The sequence below is a fragment of the Mesoplodon mirus genome, assembly GCF_964341445.2.
Source record: "Mesoplodon mirus genome assembly, chromosome: 3".
Classification (NCBI taxonomy): domain Eukaryota; kingdom Metazoa; phylum Chordata; class Mammalia; order Artiodactyla; family Ziphiidae; genus Mesoplodon; species Mesoplodon mirus.
In genome coordinates, this window is record NC_138978.1 from 102,485,925 (window position 1) to 102,508,551 (window position 22,627).

Genomic DNA, 22,627 nt, shown 5'->3' on the forward strand with positions numbered 1-22,627 from the left:
TCTGGTTCATTTATTTTGTGTACTTGTCCGATCATTTATGTAGGTAAAGTCCTAAAAAATGGAATTGTTTGGTCAAGAGGTACTGAAGTTTTTGATATGTATTACAAAATCTTCCACAATGGTAATACCAATTTCCTGCCCCAAAAGCAGCACGTGAAAGGACTAATTTCACATACCCTCACCAACAGTATTATCGTTCTTTAAAATCTGCAATATGATAGGCAAAAAAGGTGTCCCATTGTTTTAATTTTCATTTACTGAAACACTAGTGAACCTGAAGTTCACATGTGGGCTCATTGTGGTTCCTTGAATTTCCATTGTAAAGTGTTGGTCCCTGTCCTTTGCCTCTCTATCAGGTTGTTGCCTTTTTTTTCTGTTGGCTTGTTTCATTGTAAGAGCTCTTTAAATACTAAGTATTTAGTACTAACCCTTTGCCAGTCACATATGTCTCCATTTATCATTTTCCTTTTGACTTCACAAGAGGCAGTACAGGGAGAGACACACTGGCTCTGCTATTTACCAGCTGTGGTGTATGCTGTTTAGATGCCCTGTTCAGAGGCCCTTTACTGAATACACATCTCCCAGCTGCTGTGAGGTTGGCTACTAAGGATTACAGCTGCCCTCCTCTCTGTAGAGTTTGCCCTAGAGGGAGCTGCCATACCTGGGGAAGTTACATTTCAGCCCATCCCGATACAGGGGAACTAAAAGCCAGCACCCTTCTCTAAAGTGGGTGAGGTTTATGCTCTAGACTCTAGAGCCCTCTCTCTATGAATCAGACCAAGGCTAAGATTTCCTTGGAGTTATTGTTGCTCAGCTCTTTTCTGTTCCCTATTCTGTTTCACTCCTTTCCTTACAGGTGCCTCCTGTAGAGCTCTCCCTCAATAAATCATGTGGATCTAAATGTCTGTCTCAGGATCTGCTTCTAGGGAAGCCAATCTAAGAGTCTGTATAATGGGGATAATATTAGTACCTACTTCATAGGGTTGTTGTGAAGATGAAATATTAATTAAAATAATAGTAATAGCAAAAATTATCTAGTATTTATTATGCACTAGGCATTGTCCTAAGCAATTTACATGTATTAATTCATTTAGTCCTTATATCAGTCAGGGTCCAGGTATAATCCTTAAACAAGTAAAGTGCTTAGAACCATGCCTGGTGCATATTTAGCATCAATTAATCTTATCTATTATTATTGATTGATTCATTCTCCATTTCAAATCAAAGATTAAGCCTGTTAATAGGTTGTTTCCCCTGCATTTTGAGGTCTCCTTCCCATGCCCCTTTTCTTAGGTATTCCTTTGGAAAGTTCCTTCCCCTTCATTTTTTTCTCTTTTATTCCAAAATGTAGAGCTGCCAAGTCTATATTCTTGCTGAGGAACCTCCACACCGAACATTCTTTTTTTTTTTTTAACATCTTTATTGGAGTATAATTGCTTTACAGTGGTGTGTTAGTTTCTGCTTTATAACAAAGTGAATCAGTTATACATATACATATGTCCCCATATCTCTTCCCTCTTGCATCTCCCTCCCTCCCACCCTCCCTCCCTATCCCACCCCTCTAGGTGGTCACAAACCACTGAGCTGATCTCCCTGTGCTATGCAGCTGCTTCCCACTAGCTATCTATTTTACATTTGGTAGTGTATATATGTCCATGCCACTCTCTCACTTTGTCACAGCTTACCCTTCCCCCTCCCCATGTCCTCAAGTGCATTCTCTAGTAGGTCTGCATCTTTATTCCTGTCTTGCCCCTAAGTTCTTCTGACCTTTTTTTTTTCTTTTTTTTTTTAGATTCCATATATATGTGTTAGCATACGGTATTTGTTTTTCTCTTTCTGACTTACTTCACTCTGTATGACAGACTCTAGGTCCATCCACCTCACTACAAATAACTCAGTTTCGTTCCTTTTTATCACACCCAACATTCTGACTTTCTTTCAGTCAAGGGAGCACTGTTATTCTCTGATACAATTGTTGGAAAAGGAAGCAACAAGCATCATCCACCGGGTTATTCAAATTTGTCTTGATTCAGTGGTGTCATTTATAACTCAGAGAAAAGTCCAGCTACCCAACTTCAGCTTTTAAAAAAAGAAGCTAAGCTTGATCTATCCTAACAACCCAGCAGGTTTAAGGTTATGCACACTCATTGCTCTCTCCCTTCTTCAAGGCACTGGAAAATGGTCAAGTAAGCCCGTGTCAACACCAGGGTATTCATCTAGTAGTGTGGAAATGGTGCAGTAAGAACCCCACTGCTGTTTCCCTAGTACCCAGCATAGTGTTTGGCACACAATAGACATTTCAACATATGTGTTATTGAATAGATGACAATGAATTTACAAGGCAAGATAGGGCAATGACATCAGTTAATAATTGTTTATATGTATCTATTTATTTACCACTTTATATGGTCACCATTTCCTTCATGCATCTTTAACCATCCAAGATCATTTTCCTTCTTGAAGGAGAACCCATATAGCTTCAGTCAATGAGGGTCTGTGATGGCAAAACCAGTTTTTGTTTACCTGAAAATGCCTTTATTTCATCCTCATTTTTGAAAGATATTTCCACTGGTTAAATAACTCTAGGTTGACAGTCATTTTCTCTGACCGTAATATCAAAGATATTCTGCTTCTGGTTTAGTTTTTTGCAGTTGCAAAGTCAGATGTCTGCCTAATTGTTCCATTGGAGTTAATCAGCCCTTTCTCTCTCACTGTTTTTTGTTTTGTTTTGTTTTGTTTTTTGGCTGCGTTGGGTCTGCTGCTGAGTGCCGGCTTTCCCTGGTTATGGCGAGCGGCAGCTACTCTTCGTTGCGGTGCCCGGGCTTCTCACCGCGGTGGCTTCTCTGTGGCGGAGCACGGGGTCTAGGTGCGCGGGCTTCAGTAGTTGTGGCGCACAGGCTTAGTTGCTCCTCGGTATGTGGGATCTTCCCAGACCAGGGCTGGAACCCGTGTCCCCTGCATTGGCAGGCGGATTCTTAACCACTGCACCACCAGGGGAGCCCTTTCTCGCTGGTTTTACTTTGTTTTCAGGGCTTTGCATTTTCATTATCTCATGTCTGGGTGTAAATTTTTTTCTTTTCTTCTTTTTAAAAATCCTGCTGAAAGTGTTGTCTATTTCTCTTCTCATCTTAGAATTTCAATCAGACACGTTAGATCTTCTCAGTCTATCCTCTGATTCTCTTTTATATAAAAAAATTAGTTCAGTTCTATCTTCCAATTTGTTCATTCTCTCTTCAGAATGTCTAATCTACTGGTAAACCTACCCACTGAATTTTAAATTCTAATTATTATGGATTTTTTTAAAAGTCTAGATTGTTTTTAAACCTGCCCATTCATTTTTTGCAGAACTTCATTATTTATATTTTCAGTCTTTTATTTCTTTTATATTAAACATACTTATTTATAGTCTATGACTATTTATAATCTATGACTGTGATCTATTCCAGTTTTAAAGTCTTTATGTGTTTGATTCTCTTATCTGGTTTTTTGTTTGTTTGTTTTGGGTTTTTTTTTTTTTTCCTGCTAATTCTTGTACAAGATGCCTTGTCTCTTTGTATGATTTCTGATTTGATTGAGAGTTCACATTTCTTGGAAGTTTTTCTGTGGAAATGTTTGGGGTCTGGCTTAAGTTGGTGTCATAATCAACTTGGGTTGACAAAATACCATAAAGTAAAATACCATTGCTTAAAACATCTATTCCTCACAGTTCTGAAGCCTGGAAACCCAACATCAAGGTGCTGGCAGATTCAGTGTATGGTGAGGGTGCCTTTTCTGGTTCATAGAGGGCTATCATCTCACTGTGTTCTCACATGGTGGAAGGGGTGAAGTTGCTCTCTGGGGTCTCCTTTATAAAGGCACTAATCTCATTCATGAGGGCTCCACTCTTATGACCTAATCACCACCCAAAGCCCTTATCTCCAGATACCATCACACTGGGGATTAGGTTTAAACATATGAATTTGGGGGAGGAAAACAAACATTCAGCCTATAGCATTTGGATTTCTCTAAACGTGACCTGGTTTACCTTTGCCAGCTGCCTGGGGGCATCACCAACCTGAAACCACTTTAAGGTAAATTATGTGCTTGAGTTTTTCAGACAACTCAGGTAGAGAAGATTATTGCCTTTGGTTAAAAAAAAAAATCTCAGAGGAGATATTTCCCCCTCCATCCTATATTAAGGCTGATTATAGGCAATTTCCTTTTGTAGTCTTCTGGAAAGAGGCTGAAGAGGCCTTTTGGGGGATCCTGGCTTTATGTGTGGAGTGTCTGATGAGATTCCTCACCCTGGCAGGAACCTGGCTTTTGTCTCTTCTTTCCATGACTCATGAGACCATGACAGCTAAAACTCAAATTTATCTGATTTAGCCAAGACAAAGCTTGACTTCAGGGTTCTACTTATCTCTTTTACTAGTTCTTAGCTTGAGTAATCAATCCTTACTTTCATGCTAGCTCATTGATAAATTTTGTATTTATTTATTTATTTATTTATTTATTTTTTTTTGCGGTATGCGGGCCTCTCACTGTTGTGGCCTCCCCCGTTGCGGAGCACAGGCTCCGGATGCGCAGGCCCAGCGGCCATGGCTCACGGGCCCAGCCGCTCCGCGGCATATGGGATCCTCCCAGACCGGGGCACGAACCCGTATCCCCTGCATCGGCAGGCGGACTCCCAACCACTGCGCCACCAGGGAGGCCCTGTATTTATTTTTTAATATTTAAAAGCATTTTAAGTTGCTTTCAGTCTGAGTTGGACAAGGTATCTATTTCATTACTGTCAGAAATGGAAGTCTACAGAGTGATTTTCTTCCCTACTTTTTATTCTGAAAAATTCCAAATTTCTAGAAAAGGTAAAATAATAATACATGAATAGTAGAGTACAAGAATAGTAGAATAGTATATATATATATATCCCCATACATCCTCACCGAGATCCAATTGTTAATATTTGGTTTGTATTTCTCTCTGTCTTTTGCTGAGCCATTTGAATATAAGTTGCAGAAGTCATAGCTCTTTACCCTTAAATATTTCAGCTTGCATCTTCTAAAAATAAATTCTCCTATATAGCCATAATTCCATATCTGAGAACAGTAATTCCATAATATCATCTAATACACAGTCTATATTCAAATTTCCCCATTTGTTTCTTAAATGTCTTTTATAGTCTCTCCCTTCTTCTCTCTATCTCTCTTTCTCTCTTCTCTTTCCCCTGTCTCTCTCTCATTTAGAACTCCATCAGGATTCACATAGCTTTTTTTGGTTTGTTTTTCCTGACAATGATGTTTTTGAAGAGTCTGGGCTAGTTGGCTAATAGAATGTCTCAAATTCTGGATTTATTTCACAGTGCTTTTTAAAAAAATATAAACAGATAAACTTATTTCCATATTTAAAATCTCCCACTGGCTTCTATAACAATAAAGCCCAAACGCATTCCCCTGGTTTACAAAGGCCTACACGAGCTGTATGCTCTCCTCTCCCTCGCTGCACTTAAGCCACAGTGGCCTCTTTCCAGTTTCTCAAACCCACGAAGCTTGTCCTCACAGGCATTAGCTTTAGTCCTTGCATTAGCTGTTCCCTTTGTCTAATGTGCTCTTCCCTGAGCTTTGCTGGAAAGTTGGCTCCTTCTGATAATTAAAATTTCAGTTTGAATACTGTCCTCTCAGAGTGGCCTCTCTCACCTTGACCCTCAATGTAAAGCAGTCCTTCAGTCACTCTCACACCCCCCTACTTTGAATTCTCTGCATGTTCCCTATCACAGCCTGATATCTTTCTTGTTATTTATTTTAATTGAATTCCAGGAGGGCAGGGCTGTGTTCTTTCTTGCTTGTTACTACATTCGGGCACCTAGAACAGTTCCTGACACATAGCAAAAACAGAATAAATACTTGCTGAATACTGTGATGAATAAGCTGAAAGCTGAGGACTGAAAAGCAGCCAGGCATTTAAAGAGGCTGGGGTAAAAAACTCACAGAGGGAACTGCCAGGGAGAAGGCCCTGAGAGAACCCTGAGGCTTAGTCTATTCTAGTGTCTGAGGAATGTCCTGTGTCCTTGGAGGGAAGTGAGCTAGCAGGAGGGAGAAATGCAGGAGAGTGGAGAGGTGGGCAGGGAAAGATGGTTTAGGGTTCTGCGGATCATGGCAGGAAATTTAGATTTTATTTTAAATCAAATGAGAAGTCACTAAAAGGTTTTCAAGTAGGAGTAGGGCATCTGATTTATACCTTTTAAAAGATAATTCAACTTGAGTAATATGGAGATAACTAATATGAGTGATAGAAAGTCATATGTGTAAGAGAAGATTTGCAAGGGGGAAATAATGATTCATTTCTGACATGATGAATGTGACATATTGTACTTCCTTTGTGGCTTTCATATCAACACCCCAAAAAGAATTTATGAGTAAGAAGAGATTATAATACCTATCTCTGAAATAGTACAGCCAGCTAATTCAGTTGTTGCTTCTAAGCACCTGATATTAAGGGTAGTTGTTGATAATAATGATAATAGGTACCATTTATTGAGCAGTCAGGCACGATGTTAACCACTTACCAAAACTTACCTCACTTAAGCATCGCAACCACCTTTATTAAAAGAGGATTTACTATTTGTGCTTTACAGTTGAGGAAACTGAGGCTAAAGAAGATAAGGATAACTCGTTCAAGGTCAATCAAACAGTAAGTGGCAGAGATGGAACTCAAATCCGGGTCTAGTTTGATGCCAAAGCTGTTATTTTAACCCCTTTGCCATTAACACGTTCTCAGAGATACTGAAAGTGGAGTTTTCTTAACACAGCCTTAAGCCTGTAAAAACCTTTAAATTTCATTTCAGTGGAGAAATATCTATTTGAGAAATAATCCGATTAAATTCATCAGATTAGCCGAGAGAGATTATAGTCTTAGTATTTTTGTAAAGCACAAACAGACCTATTTTTCAGTTAACTTGACGTGAAGAGGAAGGGAATGGAAATAAAACTTAGCCTTCCTAGTGTCTTTGGAATGTAGTTGCTTGAAACTGAGCAAAGCTGCCACCCAACTTTCCCGGGAACCAGCGATTCTGAAGTCAACACAAGTTTGCTTTTTTAACAGCTGGGAACGCTGGAATTGTGACACAGCCTCAAGAACTGAGGCTGCCTTGTTCAGACTTTCACACGGGTCCCTCTGTTCCTTTCATGGAGCCCTCTTTTTCTTAAACATCCCACAAATGCCGCTGGGGGACTCATTCTCCGGGCCGGAACCAAGCCTTCAGGACAGGCGGCACTTGCTTGGGCTTCCCATCTTTTAAAATGCTCTGCGCCAGACCCCGTCTGAAGGACGCTTTCTGGACGATATTTATCGCCCACCCTTCAGCGTCTGAAGAAGAAACAGGAGGGCAGGAAAGCAACTTCAACTTGGTGGTTGAGGGCAGACGCCGGGGCAGCGGAGGGACTAAGAACCCTAAGGTCCTCCTCAGGCCGACACGCAGTCCCCAGCCCACCCTAGACAGCGGAGGCAGAGCGCCGATGGCCCCGCCCCGCCTCGCCTCCCGCGCTGGCCATTGGCGTGTCCGAAAGACGCGGGGCGTTGTCGGTTTGAATGGGAGCGCCTGGAGCTGTGGGGCGCAGGCGCAGAGGAGGGGCACGGCAGCGGGCGGGCGGCGCTGCGGGACCCTTGTGTGGCGGTCGACTGGCCGGGAGGCGAGGAGAGCCCCGAGTTCTGACCCACGTGACCTGTGGGGGCGGGGTAGGGGGGTTGCGCGCCGGCCTTCCGCGGTGCCTCTGCCTGAGGACCCGCCGGGGGAAGGCCCGCGGCCACCCGCCCGTAGCCCGGGTGGCCCCTGCCGCAGCTTCGCCGTGTGCGCCGCGCTCCCCAGACTCGCCGGCCCCCGCGAGGTGAGTTCGGAGGGGAGTTTGTGGGCACCCCGCGGAGGGAGGTGACAGGGAGGGGGCGTGTGGGGGGGGGCGGGCTCCTTTGTTCGGGGCGGGAGGGGGCCGGGGTGGTCGCGGGGGCGGGCGTCGAGAAACCTGAAGCTCGGGGTGAGCAGCAGCCCTCTCCAGGTCGAGCAGTCGGGTGTTTTCAGGTTGGAGATTTAATAAGAAGAGTACATTCTAAGAGCTTCATTCCCTAGTTTTTTTTAAAAAATAAAAAGTACAGTAGGATACAACGACTTCTTACGTATTCGGAGTGTAACAAACATTAAAAACCCGAAACCCTGTGGAATTAAATCCAAGGCGGGTCGCGTTCTCTTGTAGTCGTGAGTTTGGTGTCTAAAGCGGGCAGGCTTTTTCAGACACCTGCGTTTACCACATTGACATACATGGACTTTGGGGAAACCAACCTGTCGACTTACCGTAGAAATTGATAGTTGCTGCAAAAAGTTTTAGTAAGCAGAGAATGTCAAGAAAGCGCTTTCCTGAAAATCTATAGAATATCTTCGAATACTAAAAAGTGGAAAACCTATAATTTCCTTGTATTGATGGTAACCAGTTAGCTCATTTTACCTGGTATCATTTGAACTCTTAAAGAAAAGGAGTAAGGATGGAAATTCTATTTGCCTTAATGCATAATTTAACCCTCCCGTGGAGTTGAACGAAGTAGATTCTTGGCTTTCCTTTCAGTCGGCTTGTATTGGAGTCGCTGGTGGCGTGTGTGGGAAGCTGAATTTTCAAGCTGCCACTTTAGAAGGGTGCACGGAAGATTTCTGGCTTGATAATCACCAGTGTGATCACCTCTGATAAATACCACTTTTGCTTGGCTTGTCATTATTCAAGAAGCAGCTTTGGTTGATCGTTTAGAAGTCAGTAAGAAGCATTAAAAAGGGGCAGATCGCTGTTGGTTGACCTGTGTGTGTGTGAGTGTGTGTAGGTGGGGACTCGGGAGGAGGAACAGTCTCATACCTACTCTTCTTTACACCCTACCATGGATTCCTCCTTGCAAGCTCTTTCTCAAGATATTATTTATAATATGAGGAGTGGAGCAGATACAGAGTAAAAAGTTGTGTGTTATTGTTTTAGAGGCATTCCCTCCAAATCCTCTTTGGCTAGATAAGCTGTTTAGTTGTATTTCCTTCTGTTATTAAATCAGACATGCAGTGTTACAAATATTATATTTTAATATAAATCTCAGACTTGGTACTAGGCTAATTAAAACAAAGATAGGTTATAGTAGTTTTTTAAATGGCCTTGTTCTTAAGCATAAAATGTTTCTAAGATTTACCTAAAAGATAAAAATTCTGTAATTCTCTGGAATTTTAAAATTGAAAACCTGACATAGATTTAGACTAGTGTTCTGAATCTATTCTAATAGACGTTGTTTTTTATAATAACAATGGCAATTATCAGTATTACTACTCTATTGAGTACTTTTAAGTACCAGAGCCAGGCACTGAGGTGCTTTTTATAAATCATATCTCTAATCATCATGACACATGTTGGATAAGTATCATTACGCCAAACCAACACTGAAAGTTTAACTAGCTCAAGATCGTATAACTAATAAGTCACCGTGCTGAGATTCAAACCATGGCCTGGTCCCAAAGCACATGCTGTATTGCTTCTGTGTTTGTTTAAATCTCCTCCAGGTCTCTGGATTCCATTTGTAGAGACATAATTCTACTTTTAAGATGCCTGTGTGTGCTCTGTTTTGCTGTGAACTGTGCCGAAATATTTCAACCCTTCTTTTAGGACAGCTATTTTCCTTTCAGTGCTTTATAAGTCACATAACATTTTCAGTGTCCTTTTAATCATCTTTATAAAAACAGTAAAAATATAAGAGTAAGACTTTCCTGAGTTATTTACGTGACTATGAACATACTCTTTACTTTGGAGCAGAAATGTATTAAAGTCCGGTTTTCTCACTACCATAGGATTCTTTGCTGCTTCATAGTTCTTATCTTCTTCCCAGGCAAGAAATCAAAAAAATTTGTTGGACATCGATTATGTGCAAAGCAATTTGCTTGGTGTTGTGAGATAGCGGAGAGAAAGCTTCCTTTTCAATAATAGTTTCTGGAGTTTTTGCAGTAACTTCCTTCTGTCCTGCTCTATCTGTTGCTGCCAGTTTATCTTCCTAACACAGATCCAGCTTTGCTATTCCTTTGTTGAAAAAATTACAAGGTTTCTCATCATATAAATACAAGGACAAATACTCCTTCAGCCACATACATATTCAGTGTCCCTCACAATTTAGTACCTTCTTAGACTTCTCTTTTACTACTGCTAACCCAGTGTACTCATCCTGGCACACTTTATCTGCGATCCCACCTCCTTACTTTTGCTTGAGCATTCCCCATGACTGGAACGCCTTTTCTGGATTTGCCTAATAAGATTTACCCATCCTTCAAGGTGCAATACCGATTTCCTTGCTTTCAAAGAGCTTTCCCTAGTCCTTTTTACTTAGAATTATTCTTCCTATATCATCTCATAACGTCACTGAATTGAACAGAAACATTTTTACACTTAATTGTGATAACTTTCAGAAGGAGAAAACAGTTATATTTTCCTATGAAGAATTCTGAATTCAAACTCTCCAGGGATTCTTTTTAGGCATTTATAATCATTTTGCATTTGGGATTTATTTGTCCTTAAAAATGTGTTTGAAGCCAATTTTGCCATTTCATAGTTCTTCTGTTAAGAGAACTGATTTATTGTCATTTACTAACTCAAGAACAATGCTCAGGAAAAGGGACCACTTCTTTTCTCCTTCACTATTTAGTTCTTCATACATATATTAATTGATTTAAGCTGATGGCTGACCATCATTGGTAGTAATAAAGGACTTTTGGTCATATTTTCTGGTGACTTGGTGACGAGTTTTGCTCAAAGTAGTGTTCTCCCCATTGTTTACTAATAAGTACTTCTTTTTTTTTTTTCTGACATAGTAATGTCCTCATAAGATGATGTTTATTTTGCATTTACTTCTTTGAGCTCCTGTTAATTGCATCATGTTTGTCCGATAATTTATTTATTAACAAAAGATTACAGATTGGAAAGGGCAAAGATTAATGTATATATTTAGGTTTGGTTTTTGTCTTTTTTTTTTAAGAAATTAGGCTTAGTGTGAATCATCAGTGTTTTTGGATTGCAGACATTTTCTTGTGATCACCTGGCCTTGTAACCTGAGTAGTCATTTGGAATGTACTGAAAATATAATTGGGGTTGATTGAATTTTTAAAAAAATTATCATTGTGTCTTCTATAACCTTGATATTAAAATACTGCTATGTATCCAATTTTATGTGTTTACAGTAATGAACTAAAAATCATTTATGTGTCTAGTTGAAACTCTTCCAAAAGGTTATTAATTTTACTAATGGATTAAAAGAACAATATATTTTAAATTGTTTTATAGGAGGGAAAATTAACATTAATTTTAGACTCTGGGCTTCAGTTTGAGGAAAAATAAAACCAAGTAAGAGGGAGAAAAATACTAATTTTATTCTAATGAACATATATAAGACTTTTCTCCTTTAGTTGGACATACTTATATTCTTTTTTTTTTTTTTTTTGCGGTACGTGGGCCTCTCACTGTTGTGGCCTCTCCCATTGAGGAGCACAGGCTCCGGACGCGCAGGCTCAGCGGCCATGGCTCACGGGCCCAGCCGCTCCGCGTCATGTGGGATCTTCCCGGACCGGGGCACGAACCCGTGTCCCCTGCATCGGCAGGCGGACTCTCAACCACTGCGCCACCAGGGAAGCCCCCATACTTATATTCTTAAATGTAAATAAGTAATCTTGTTGGAATAGGATTTTTGATTCATTAACTGCTTTGCAGGGAAGAAAGGTAACCAAGATTAGAGCTGTTGCATAAAAGAATCTTCCTTTTGTTCTTGAAAATTTTAAGCAACTGTTTCATCCTCTATAAATTATTGTAATCACTAAGGACTGTGATTTCAGAACAGCAGTTTTAATGATTAGCGTAGTCACTGGCATAATTCACATTGGCTCCATGTTAATCTAAAAATAGATCCCCTTTCTAGTTTATCATCCCCTTCCCCCAGGAAAATATTCAGTATTCTACTTCTTTCTGATTTATCATGGGCTGCCAAACCTTAAGACACTAAGAGGCTGCCTGTGCAGTAATGATTATATTTGTAGTGCTTCTTGTAGAGATGGTTGGAAACTACCGTTGAACTACAAACTTTCAGCCTATCTCATAAGTAGACTCATACACTTGGTCCTTTTTCACCGTTAAACAACAATGCTAAGATGAAGTCTTGAAATATTCAAATCCCTTTCTTCTAGGTTACATTTTGTTTTAGTATTTATCTAATTTGAAATTTCATATACGGTGTTTATTAGTGTTTTGGTTATCCAGAGAACATATTCTTTGAAGTCCTTTTAGCTTTATGTGATTGATAAAAGTATAAATGCTCTTCACCAAAAAAGGAAGTTTATATATAGTTGTTTAGAATGGTGAGCTTTTAGGTGTAAACCTTGGAAAAAAATGAATTCTTATTTTATATTACTAAAATGATTTTTGGATTATACAACTTTGAAATAGTTGCATTCATTGTTTTACTTTTTTAATGTCCACAGCTCTAGACCTGAATTTCTTGTTTTCTAATCTGCCAAGAATAAATATGAGAGTTTAAAATCAATAGTGCTTTTACTTTGCATGTATTTGCTGTTTTTCAGAATGACCCATGAGGATTAATTTCAAATATACATGGGAACCCTTCTGACTGGTGATGTGCCTTTAAGATATAGATTTACTTGGAATCTAGAATCATTATTCTAATCTGTTCATTGAATTTATTCTATTTATTTAGCTGATCAGTAGTCACAGTTTATTAGAAAGTTTTTATAATGAAATATGTATTTATTTAACAGTTACACTGTTAGTTACACTTGTTTTTTAACCTAACTTGGCCTAACATCTTACAGACTATATTTACTGTTGCAGACTTAAAGGTTAGCAATAAATTGAGATGTAACCTTAATTGGAGCACATACTTTAGGATTATATATTTGCTAAAGGAAAACTTTACTGATACAGTTTTTATAGCATAGTCTGTGGCAAATTCTCATTTCTCCAGAATGATAGAGAATAGAATCATCTGCTTTACTATGTACCATGATTGTTTATTTTATTAATTTCAGATTGTGTAAAGTAATTTATGTTTGATATGTACAATTATCAGTTAACACTAAAACTATGTCCAACACTATAGATAGATATAGATACACACATGCCTATAATCTTGAGTTCACAGTATTATGTGACAGTTTGATTATATTATTGGTTTAGAGATTTAGTATGTTGAGTAAAGAATCAGACCTTTTATGCATTGCTTTATTTATTTTTTCTCCCATTGCAATTTCTCCTTAATTTTGCCACTGACTCATCACAGTTTTTAACATTTGAATCTCATGGATACTTTAAAATTTTTTAGTTTTAAAGATGTGCAAAATTAAGAAATATTAGTCACTCATTCTACTTCCCCCCTCCCCCATCCTTCCCCATTTATCAAATTTTATCTGATATCAAATTTTCTCAAGTTATCTTTTTGTTTCTTTCAGCTATTATTTGTGAACCTAGCACTTTACCAAGTACAAGTTTGATACAAATAGTCCATTTCTTTTTTCTTCTAGAAGTATCACTCTTGCAATCCAATTTGTCAGTTACTGTGCCTATTGCTACTGTTCCACCTGTTCTCAAAATTGGAAGTCTTGTAAGCTCTCTGTCGCTGCTTGACCTTTGCCTCTCACCTAGCCAGTGGGCATTGTTTTCATTTTTCTGTAGGTACTCTTAGCTAGATTACTTAATCAAGTACCCAGTCGTTCTTGATCCTGACTTCCCTTGCTTTAGGCACTAATTTCCCACATCAGTCATATATTCTAATGTCAAAATAATTTTTCTTGCCTTTGATTGGCTCCTCAACACCTGCTACACTAAAATCAAACTCTGAGCTCTATGTTGGACTTTGCTTACTACACCCTTTGCTTTTTCTTACACTTCATATTCTTCTATGTAAACTTCCTGCTTTTACCTTCCTACTCCTGATTTTACATGTATCGTTCCTTATACCTGCCACCTTGTTTGCACTGTAGCTTCCAGACAAAATTTAATTAGAAATACATGTTTGGATTAGGTGACAAGCCATATTTAGACCATCTACAAATAAATTAGTGTCTGCTTACTGATACATAATTTGACAGAAAATAACCAGTTTACCTAGGGTAGTTACCTGAGTTTATTTTATAAGTGGATGTTTTGGCCTCCTACTTTGCTACCCCCATCAGTACTATGATGTGTATTTGTTACTCTAACCTATACCCTGAATTCTAATGTGAAAGAACTTTATTTTAAATGTGTTCTTCATTCTTCCTCAGTATTTATCCCAGTTCCAATTTATAAAGAGCTCCTGTATCTGATTTGAAACATTACAACTGAAGAGATTTGGAGAATTTGAGTATTGTACCTTAGAGGGAATTATTAGGATAAGAGGAGTTTAAAGAATTTAGATTATCAAGCCTGGAGGCAAGAAAAGTAAGATATTTATTATCTGATGGGTGTTACTACTTTATAGAGACACTTAAATGAAAGAATCAGACCAAAAGTTATTGGCATTTAAGTTGCAGTCAGGAGTAGATAGTTTAGATTAATTGAAAGAAGGACAAAAGATATAGAGTTGACTCTTGAACAATGTGGAGGTTAGGGGCGCTGACCCCCTGGGCAGTGGGAAATCCACAAATAATTTTACAGCTGGCCCCCCATATCAGTGGTTCCGCATCTGCAGTTTCAACCATGTGGATTGTGTAGTACTGTAGTATCTATTTATTGAAAAAATTCCCCGTTTAAGTGGACCTTTGGAGTTCAAACCCATTCAAGGGTCAACTGTAATTGTAACTGTCTATCCCTTCTTTTTCACAGTCACCTAGTTTGAAGATACTTTACTGCTAATAGAGTAAAGCAGGGCTGGAATTTATTGTTTCCTCTGATTGCATACCTTGGACAGTATCTAGAAGTCCACCTAGGTGTATAACGGGAGTCTGCCTGTTTTGACCTCTTAATCAGGTAGTTAGACATGAGGTGATCAGAGTTCTCTACTAGTTGATCTTTCTATATGCTTCTGTCGGTTTCTGGGATATGGAAAATAATTATTGCTTTCTCTTTATCTATGGTCAGACCAAAAGATGCTGTGAGCTAACAATTTTTTTTAGCAGTGAGGCTTTTGGAGCATTGTTTGTTAAAACCTGAGAGATGCTATTAAGGGCATATGTGTTTCTTGCAGATTATTAGTTGTAAGTCTTAATGGAGGTTGGAAGTTAAACTTGATAGCTTCTTAATATTCTTTCAGACCTATAATTTCCATTCCATTTCCTGGTCCTATCATTACATTTTATTATCTTAATTATTTTTAAATATTAAAAATAATTTAATATTTGTTGTAAATTTTATTAGTGTTATCTAGTAATATGTAAACTATATGTTAAATATGAAGTGGGTTTGTTAACTCCATGTGGAGCATGAATGAACACGTTAGTAAATTAGTTAGAGAGTTTTTGCAACATGAATCACTGAATCAAGAATTGCTTGTTTGGGACTTCCCTGGTGGCACAGTGGTTAAGAATCCGCCTGCCAATGCAGGGGACACAGGTTCGATTCCTGGTCCGGGAAGATCCCACATGCCACACAGCAACTAAGCCCATGCACCACTGAGTCTGCCCTCTAGAGCCCACAAGCCATAACTGCTGAGCCCACGTGCTGCAGCTCCTGAAGCCTGCATGCCTAGAGCCCGTGCTCTGCAACAAGAGAAGCCACCACAGTGAGAAGCCCATGCACCGCAATGTATAGTAGTCCCCGCTTGCCACAACTAGAGAAAAGCCCATGCGCAGCAACGAAGACCCAACACAGCCAAAAATAAAATTAAAATTTTTAAAAATGTTAAAAAAAAAAGAATTGCTTGTTTGTTCAGTGAATAATTGTAAGGTAAGAAATGCTACTTAGGGACTTCCCTGGTGGCACGGTGGTTAAGAATCCACCTGCCAATGCAGGGGACACAGGTTCTGTCTCTGGTCCAGGAAGATCCCACATAGGCAGAGCAACTAAGCCTGTGCGCCACAGCTACTGAGCCTGTGCTCTAGAGCCTGTGAGCCACAACTACTGATCCCGAGTGCCCAACTACTGAGCCCGAGTGCCACAACTACTGAAGCCCACGTGCCTAGAGCCTGTGCTCTGCATCAAGAGAAGTCCCTGAAATGAGAAGTCCACGCACCACAACGAAGAGTTAGCCCCCACTCTCTGCAACTAGAGAAAGCCTGCACGCAGTAACGAAGACCCAATGACGAAGACCCAATACAGCGAAAAATAAATAAATAAATAAATAAATATTTTTTAAAAAAAGAAATGCTACCTAATTGTTATGGAGATTGAAATTTAAGAGTGACTTTTGCGGGGGGTGGGATACTCCTCCTTTGAAGATAGTAAAGCCATATTATAAATTGTCTTTGGTAAAATGGTGAATTGTATTCTCTGTTTTCTTGCTTATTTAAAAAAATTTTTTAGTGGTTCTGTATGCAGTCCTAATCAAGTAAGGTATTTTGCAGCTCCACTTATGTACATTTGTTAATTAAATGCTTACATTTCAATAAGTTAACTTTTTTTAATGATTGGTGAATTTGGGGATTTCATTATGATTTCATGGCTGGAAAAATATTTCAATTAAATTATAATTTAACTTAATTCTAAGTTAAGTTAATTCTAATACCTCACCTTCTGCCCCGTAGTATAAATAACAACCTAAACCTCAAAGTGGTAGTAGAAGACAGTTTAATTGACAGTGTAGCTGTTGTGTAATTTAGATGCACTTTGGAACTATTGCTATGAATATCTACACTAATTTCCTTAATGTTTTTTATTAAGGTAAAAAGGTACAGTGGAATTCTGAACAAAAGGAAAAGAGAAGATTTGTTGGATTAATAACTGCTACGTACCTTTTCATCTTTTCTTAAGACATGTGTTCCTTTGTTGGCCAAGAGAGAGGATAAGAGGAATAATATTTTGTATTTCTTATGTGCCAAACTGGTATTAATATGAAAACCTCATTTCCTCTAGGAAGCTTGTCAGTGTTCCCAAGGCTAATCCTTTCCACCTTCCTCCTCCTGCTCTGTTCCATACTAACCTCTTTCTAACTATACTTAATTAACAAAGCAGCAGGAGTATTATCTAGAGTCTAATTTATGTTATAGTTGAAATACTTAAAAGGATGTGGAAGAGGAATTAGGCTCTACTGGATGGCAGCAGAAAGGAGAAATTGTGTGCAAATGGAAAGATTGCTCAAAGTGTGGAACAACTGTCTAAAAGGACTATTCAAAATTAGGATTAGCTGCCTTGTAACCTTTTGGGAGTGTTGTAGTAATATGTTGGACTAACTGACCTATGGGGTTGTTTATAATGCTGGATTCCAGGAATGAATGAATGAATGAGTGAATGAATGAATAAATAAATTTTATTTATATAAGCACATATATCTTAATTTTACCTTATTTGTCTCTTTTAACGGTTACTTTAAAGGTTATAGTTTACTTTCCTCTTTGATTCCATTGTTGACCCATTGGTTTTTTAGTAGCATGTGTTTAGTCTCCATGTAATCATTTTTTTCTCATTTCCTTTTCTGTGGTTGATTTCTAATTTCATGCCATTGTGGTCAGAAAAGATGCTTGAGATAATTTCTATACTCTTAAATTTGTTGAGGGTTTTTTTTGTGCCCACTATGTGGTCACTCCTAGAGTATGTTCCATGTGCACTTGAAAAGAATGTGTGTTCAAGTTTTTTTGGATGTAGTATCCTGAAATTATCAATTAAGTCTAACTGTTCTGTTGTATCATTGAGTATCTCTGTTGCCTTATTGATTCTCTGTCTGGAAGATCTGTCTATTGATGTGAGTGGGGTGTTAAAGTCTGCTACTATATATTGTATTCCTATCGATTTCTCCCTTTATGTCTGTTAGTATTTGCTTTATGTATTTGGGTGCTCCTATATTAGGTGCATATATGTTGACAAGTGTAAAATCCTCTTCTTGTATTGATCTTTTATCATTATATAGAGTCCTTCTTTATCTTTCTTTATGGCCTTTGTTTTAAAGTCTATTTGTCTGATATAAGTATTGTGACCCCCACTTTCTTGTCATTTCCATTTGCATGAAATATCGTTTCCATTCCCTCACTTTCAATCTATAAGTGTCCTTTGCCCTAAAGTGGGTCTCTTGTAGGCAGCACATTGCACACTCTTGTTTTTTTAATCCAGTCTGCCACTCTGTGTCTTTTGATTGGAGCATTTAGTCCATTGACATTTAAGGTAATTATTGATAGATATGTATTTATTGCCATTTTAAACCTTGTTTTCCCGTTGATTTTATATTTCTTCTTTGTCCCTTTCTTTTTCTTTTTGTTTTTCCTTTTGTGTTTTGGTGATTTTCTTTTGTATTGTACTTATGTTCTTTTTGGTTTTTGTGAATCTGTTGTATGTTTTTGATTTGTGGTTACCCTGTTTTTCAAGTCTGTTAACCCCTTCCTATATCTACTTGCCTTAGACTGGTAGTCATGTAGGCTCAAACACATTCTAGGAGAAAAAAAATCTACATTTTCTTACTCTCCTCCCCCACATTTTATGATTTTGATGTCCTCTTTCACATCTTCATGTTCATCCTTTTGCTGCTCATTGTGGTTATCATCACTTTCACAGAAAATTTTTTATTTTTATTTTTGCGGTACACGGGCCACTCACTGTTGTGGCCTCTCCCATTGCAGAGCACAGGCTCCGGATGCGCAGGCCCAGCAGCCATGATGGCTCACGGGCCCAGCCGCTCCACGGCATGTGGGATCTTCCCAGACCAGGGCACAAACCTGTGTCCCCTGCATTGGCAGGCGGACTGTCAACCACTGCGCCACCAGGGAAGCCCACAGAAAATTTTTTGATTTTTTTTTTTTTAATCTGTGTACTGGCTTATTTAAGTGATTTATTTTCCAGTTGTGATCTTCTCTTTCCTATAGATTCTTAACTTCTTTTCTATTTAGAGAAGACCTTTTAATATTGCCTTTAGTTTAGGTTTAGTATTGCTGTATTCTTTTATTTTTGCTTGTCTGAGATGTTCTTTATCTCTCCTCCTATTCTAAATGATAATCTTGCTGGGTAGAGTATCCTAGGTTGCAGATTTTTCCCTTTTAGGACTTTGAATATATCTTGCCACTCCCTTCTGTCCTGCAGTGCTTCTGTAGAGAAATTAGCTGATAGCCTTATGGGGGTTCCTTTGTAATTAACTGTTTATCTCTGCTGCCTTTAGAATCCTCTCTTTATTCTTAACTTTTGCAATTTTTATTATAATATGTCTTGGTGTAGGTCTGTTTGGGTTTATCTTGCTTGGGACCCTCTGTGTTCCCTGTACCTGGATATCTGTTTCCTTCTTTAGGTTTGGAAAGTTTTCAACCGTAGTTTCTTCAAATACATTTTCAATCTTCTTTTCTCTTTCTTCCTCTTCTGGCATCCCTATTATGTGTAGGTTGGCATGCTTTATATAATCCCATAGGTCTCTCATACTGCTTTCGTTGTTTTTTCATTTGACTTTCTGTCTGCTGTCCTGATTGGGTGATTTCCATTATCCTATCTTCCAGGTCACTTATTCATTCTTCTGCATTATTCAATCTGCTCTTCATTGCTTTTAGCTTAGTTTTCATCTCTGCAAATGAGTTTTCTAATTTTTCTTAGTTCTTCTTTATAGTTTCTAGTTCCGTTTTACAATACTCTGCATTTCTGTTGATAGCCTTTCTTAATTCCTTCAGTATTTTCATTAGCTCCATTTTGAAATCGGTGTCTATCAGACTGAAGAGGTCTGCTTCATTTTCTTTCAGGGGAACGCTCTTGGTCTTTTAACTAGGAGTGGTTCCTCTGTTTCTTCATTTTGCTTATATTTCTCTTACTCTGTGAGTTTAGGAGAAACAGTTACCTACTGTGGTCTCGGAGGGCTGTTTATATGTGGGGGTGTCTCTGTGTTGCTTGTGTGGGTTTAATATATTTGGTGCGCAGGCTGTTTTAGTATGGATGTCTGTCGCCTCTTTCCTCAGCATGTGCTGGTTGTCATCCCGTTGATAGAGGGTGTGCCCATGCGGTGGCAGGTGCCCTGTCCTGGGGTCCTCAGTGGTGGCAGTGGCAGCTCAGGCACGCCCCTGGAGCACGCGATGGCAGCGGAGGCAGCTTGCAACCACTCTTGGAGTTCGGGCAGGCGGTCATGGGGACCTGTGACCACTCCTGGGGTCTGGGAGGGAGGAGGTGGGGACCTGTGACCACTCCTGGGGTCCGGGAGGGCAGCAGGGGGGTCCCACGACCACTTCTGTAGAGGTTATAGTTTATATATGATGGTCTGTTGTTTCTCTGTGGTATATCTGGATATTGATTCATTTTTATTTGTCCTGCTTAGGACTTAGTGTGCTTCTTCAATCTGCTAATTAATGTCTGTCTTTGATTCTGAAAAATTCTCAGTGCTTATCACTGAGGATTTTGCCTTTGCTCTTTTTTCTGTTTTTCTTTTTGGTACTCTAGTTAGACCTCTGTTAGAGCCTTTCATTTTGTCTTCCTTTTCTCTGAACTGCTCTTTAGTATTTTTCATCTCTATCTATTTGTGTATGTCTGGGTAAACTCTTCAGATATTCTTCTAGTACATTCATTCTCTCTTTAGTTTATCTGCTGTCCTGTTTAACCAGTAATTTGAGTTACTAGTTTCAATGTACATAGCAAAACTTTTAATAGTAGCAAAACAAAATCTGAAAAACTACAAGTCAAATGCCAATCAAAAGCAGAATGAAAAATACATTTGGTATACAATGGAATGTGATACAGCAATAAAACATGCAGATTGTAGCTAGTACAACAACAAGCGAGGTGAATCTCAGAAACATAATGTTGAACAAAACCATACAAAACTAAACAATATATAATTTAAACCTATACAGACAGTTGTGGCAAAGTTATAAAGAGAAGCAAGGAAATAATGAACACAATTCAATTTAGAGATCACCTTAGATGGGTTAGGTTGTGGCACCCGGGAGACTTCAAAGGCAGTGCTAATGCTCTTTATCTTAAAGTGGGTGCTATTGTGTCATTCTACCATACACATATTTCCTAAATTTCTTTTGTACTTACTCAGTGAAAACATTTAAAAGTCCTTAAAGATTTTAAATAGGATGTGCATTGAGAACAAATGAATATAAGTGTAATATTATTATCAGCACAAACATCTTCTTTGAAGAAATATGTTTACAGAGTTTAGGATTGACTTGTTCAAATGAATTATTGAAATTTCATTTTACTTGTTAATAGTTTTTAAAATCTTGAAGTATCATAATTTTAAGATACTAATATCATACATATTCTATGTTTGTAATAGAAAATATTACATAAAATTATTTATTTCAAACCAATTTTAAAAATTAAAGTACAGGTCTCAAATAAATATCATACACTCACATCCTTATTTAGAAGCCCTCTGACAGTTAAGCCCTCTGCTGTTTTTCTCCCGTAATTGACATGACAACAGTCTGTGAAGTTACCTGTGTGATTATATACAGCTTGGAAGTACTTTAGGTTATTCTTTGAAAATAGGACTTCAAGCAAAACATCTTGTATTCCTTTTGCAGAAATGTTGCTGAAGTGCTGCTGAGAGGGCCAGAGACGCAAGGATTTGGGACACATTTTGAACCTTTAAGCTGTCTGACATTGACCTCCTTTCATTATTAATAAAGAAGAAGCAGGAGCTTAGGTTGTATTAACACCAACTCATTAATATACTAACCGGACAATGTTCTGCAACGACTCTACATTGTAGAACTGGATTGGCACAAAATAAAATAATTTCTTATTATACCCAGCTTATAATATGATTCGATGGAGGAAAATCTGATAAGCATGAGGGAAGACCATTCTTTTCATGTTCGTTACAGGTAAGACTGCTGCTTTCTTAGTGGGTAATTTTTAATACTTATTTAAACGTGTATTTAATTCTGATCATTTCAAATTTAAATTTGAAAGTACTAAAAATATACTAGCCATAGTTAGAATCTCCTTTAAGCAGTGTTTTCTTTTTGTTGTGGTTGTTATAAGTTTTTATATCCTTTCTATAGGAAAATGGTAGTAGAGTCCAATTATTTACTATAGTTTGTTTATTAATGTTCTGTGGAAGAGTTTATGAATAGTTACTTTAAACTTTGTTACTCTTTATATAATGCAAATATAAAAATGAAATATATTTCTGAATCTCTGAGGGCAGAGGATGGATTTTGTAGTGTGGTTGGCTGAATGACCTAATTTTTCTGTTAAAATTTTTAGTGATCTTTTATAAAGGAACTTTTACAAAATGGGTATTAATGTTGGAATGGTTGGGTACTTTCTAAACATGATAAACTAATAGTTTAATATTTAGTGGTAAAACTGGGGGCTTCCCTGGTGGCTCAGTGGTTAAGAATCCACCTGCCAATGCAGGGACATGGATTCAAGCCCTGGTCCGGGGAGATCCCACATGCCGCGGAGCAACTAAGCCTGTGCGCCACAACTACTGAGCCTGTGCGCCACAACTACTGAGCCTGTGCGCCACAACTGCTGAGGCTGTGTGCCACAACCACTGAAGCCTACACACCTAGAGCCCATGCTCCACAACAAGAGAAGCCACCGCA

The 22,627-nt window shown here is 38.5% G+C and overlaps 1 protein-coding gene across 2 annotated transcripts in view; it reads left to right on the plus strand.

Annotated features, from left to right (window-relative positions):
• The first annotated feature begins 7,673 nt into the window (after positions 1-7,673).
• GPSM2 (G protein signaling modulator 2) overlaps positions 7,674-22,627 on the plus strand; it is a 62,512-nt gene continuing 47,558 nt past the window's right edge. Inside the window, exons 1-2 of one of the 2 annotated variants that reach the window (XM_082612679.1) lie at positions 7,674-7,859; positions 21,596-21,898. In XM_082612679.1, coding sequence (XP_082468805.1) covers positions 21,843-21,898 — 56 coding nt within the window. In that variant the 5' untranslated portion in view covers positions 7,674-7,859; positions 21,596-21,842. The remainder of the gene's footprint in view (positions 7,860-21,595; positions 21,899-22,627) is intronic. The other variant, XM_082612680.1, reaches the window with a different exon arrangement.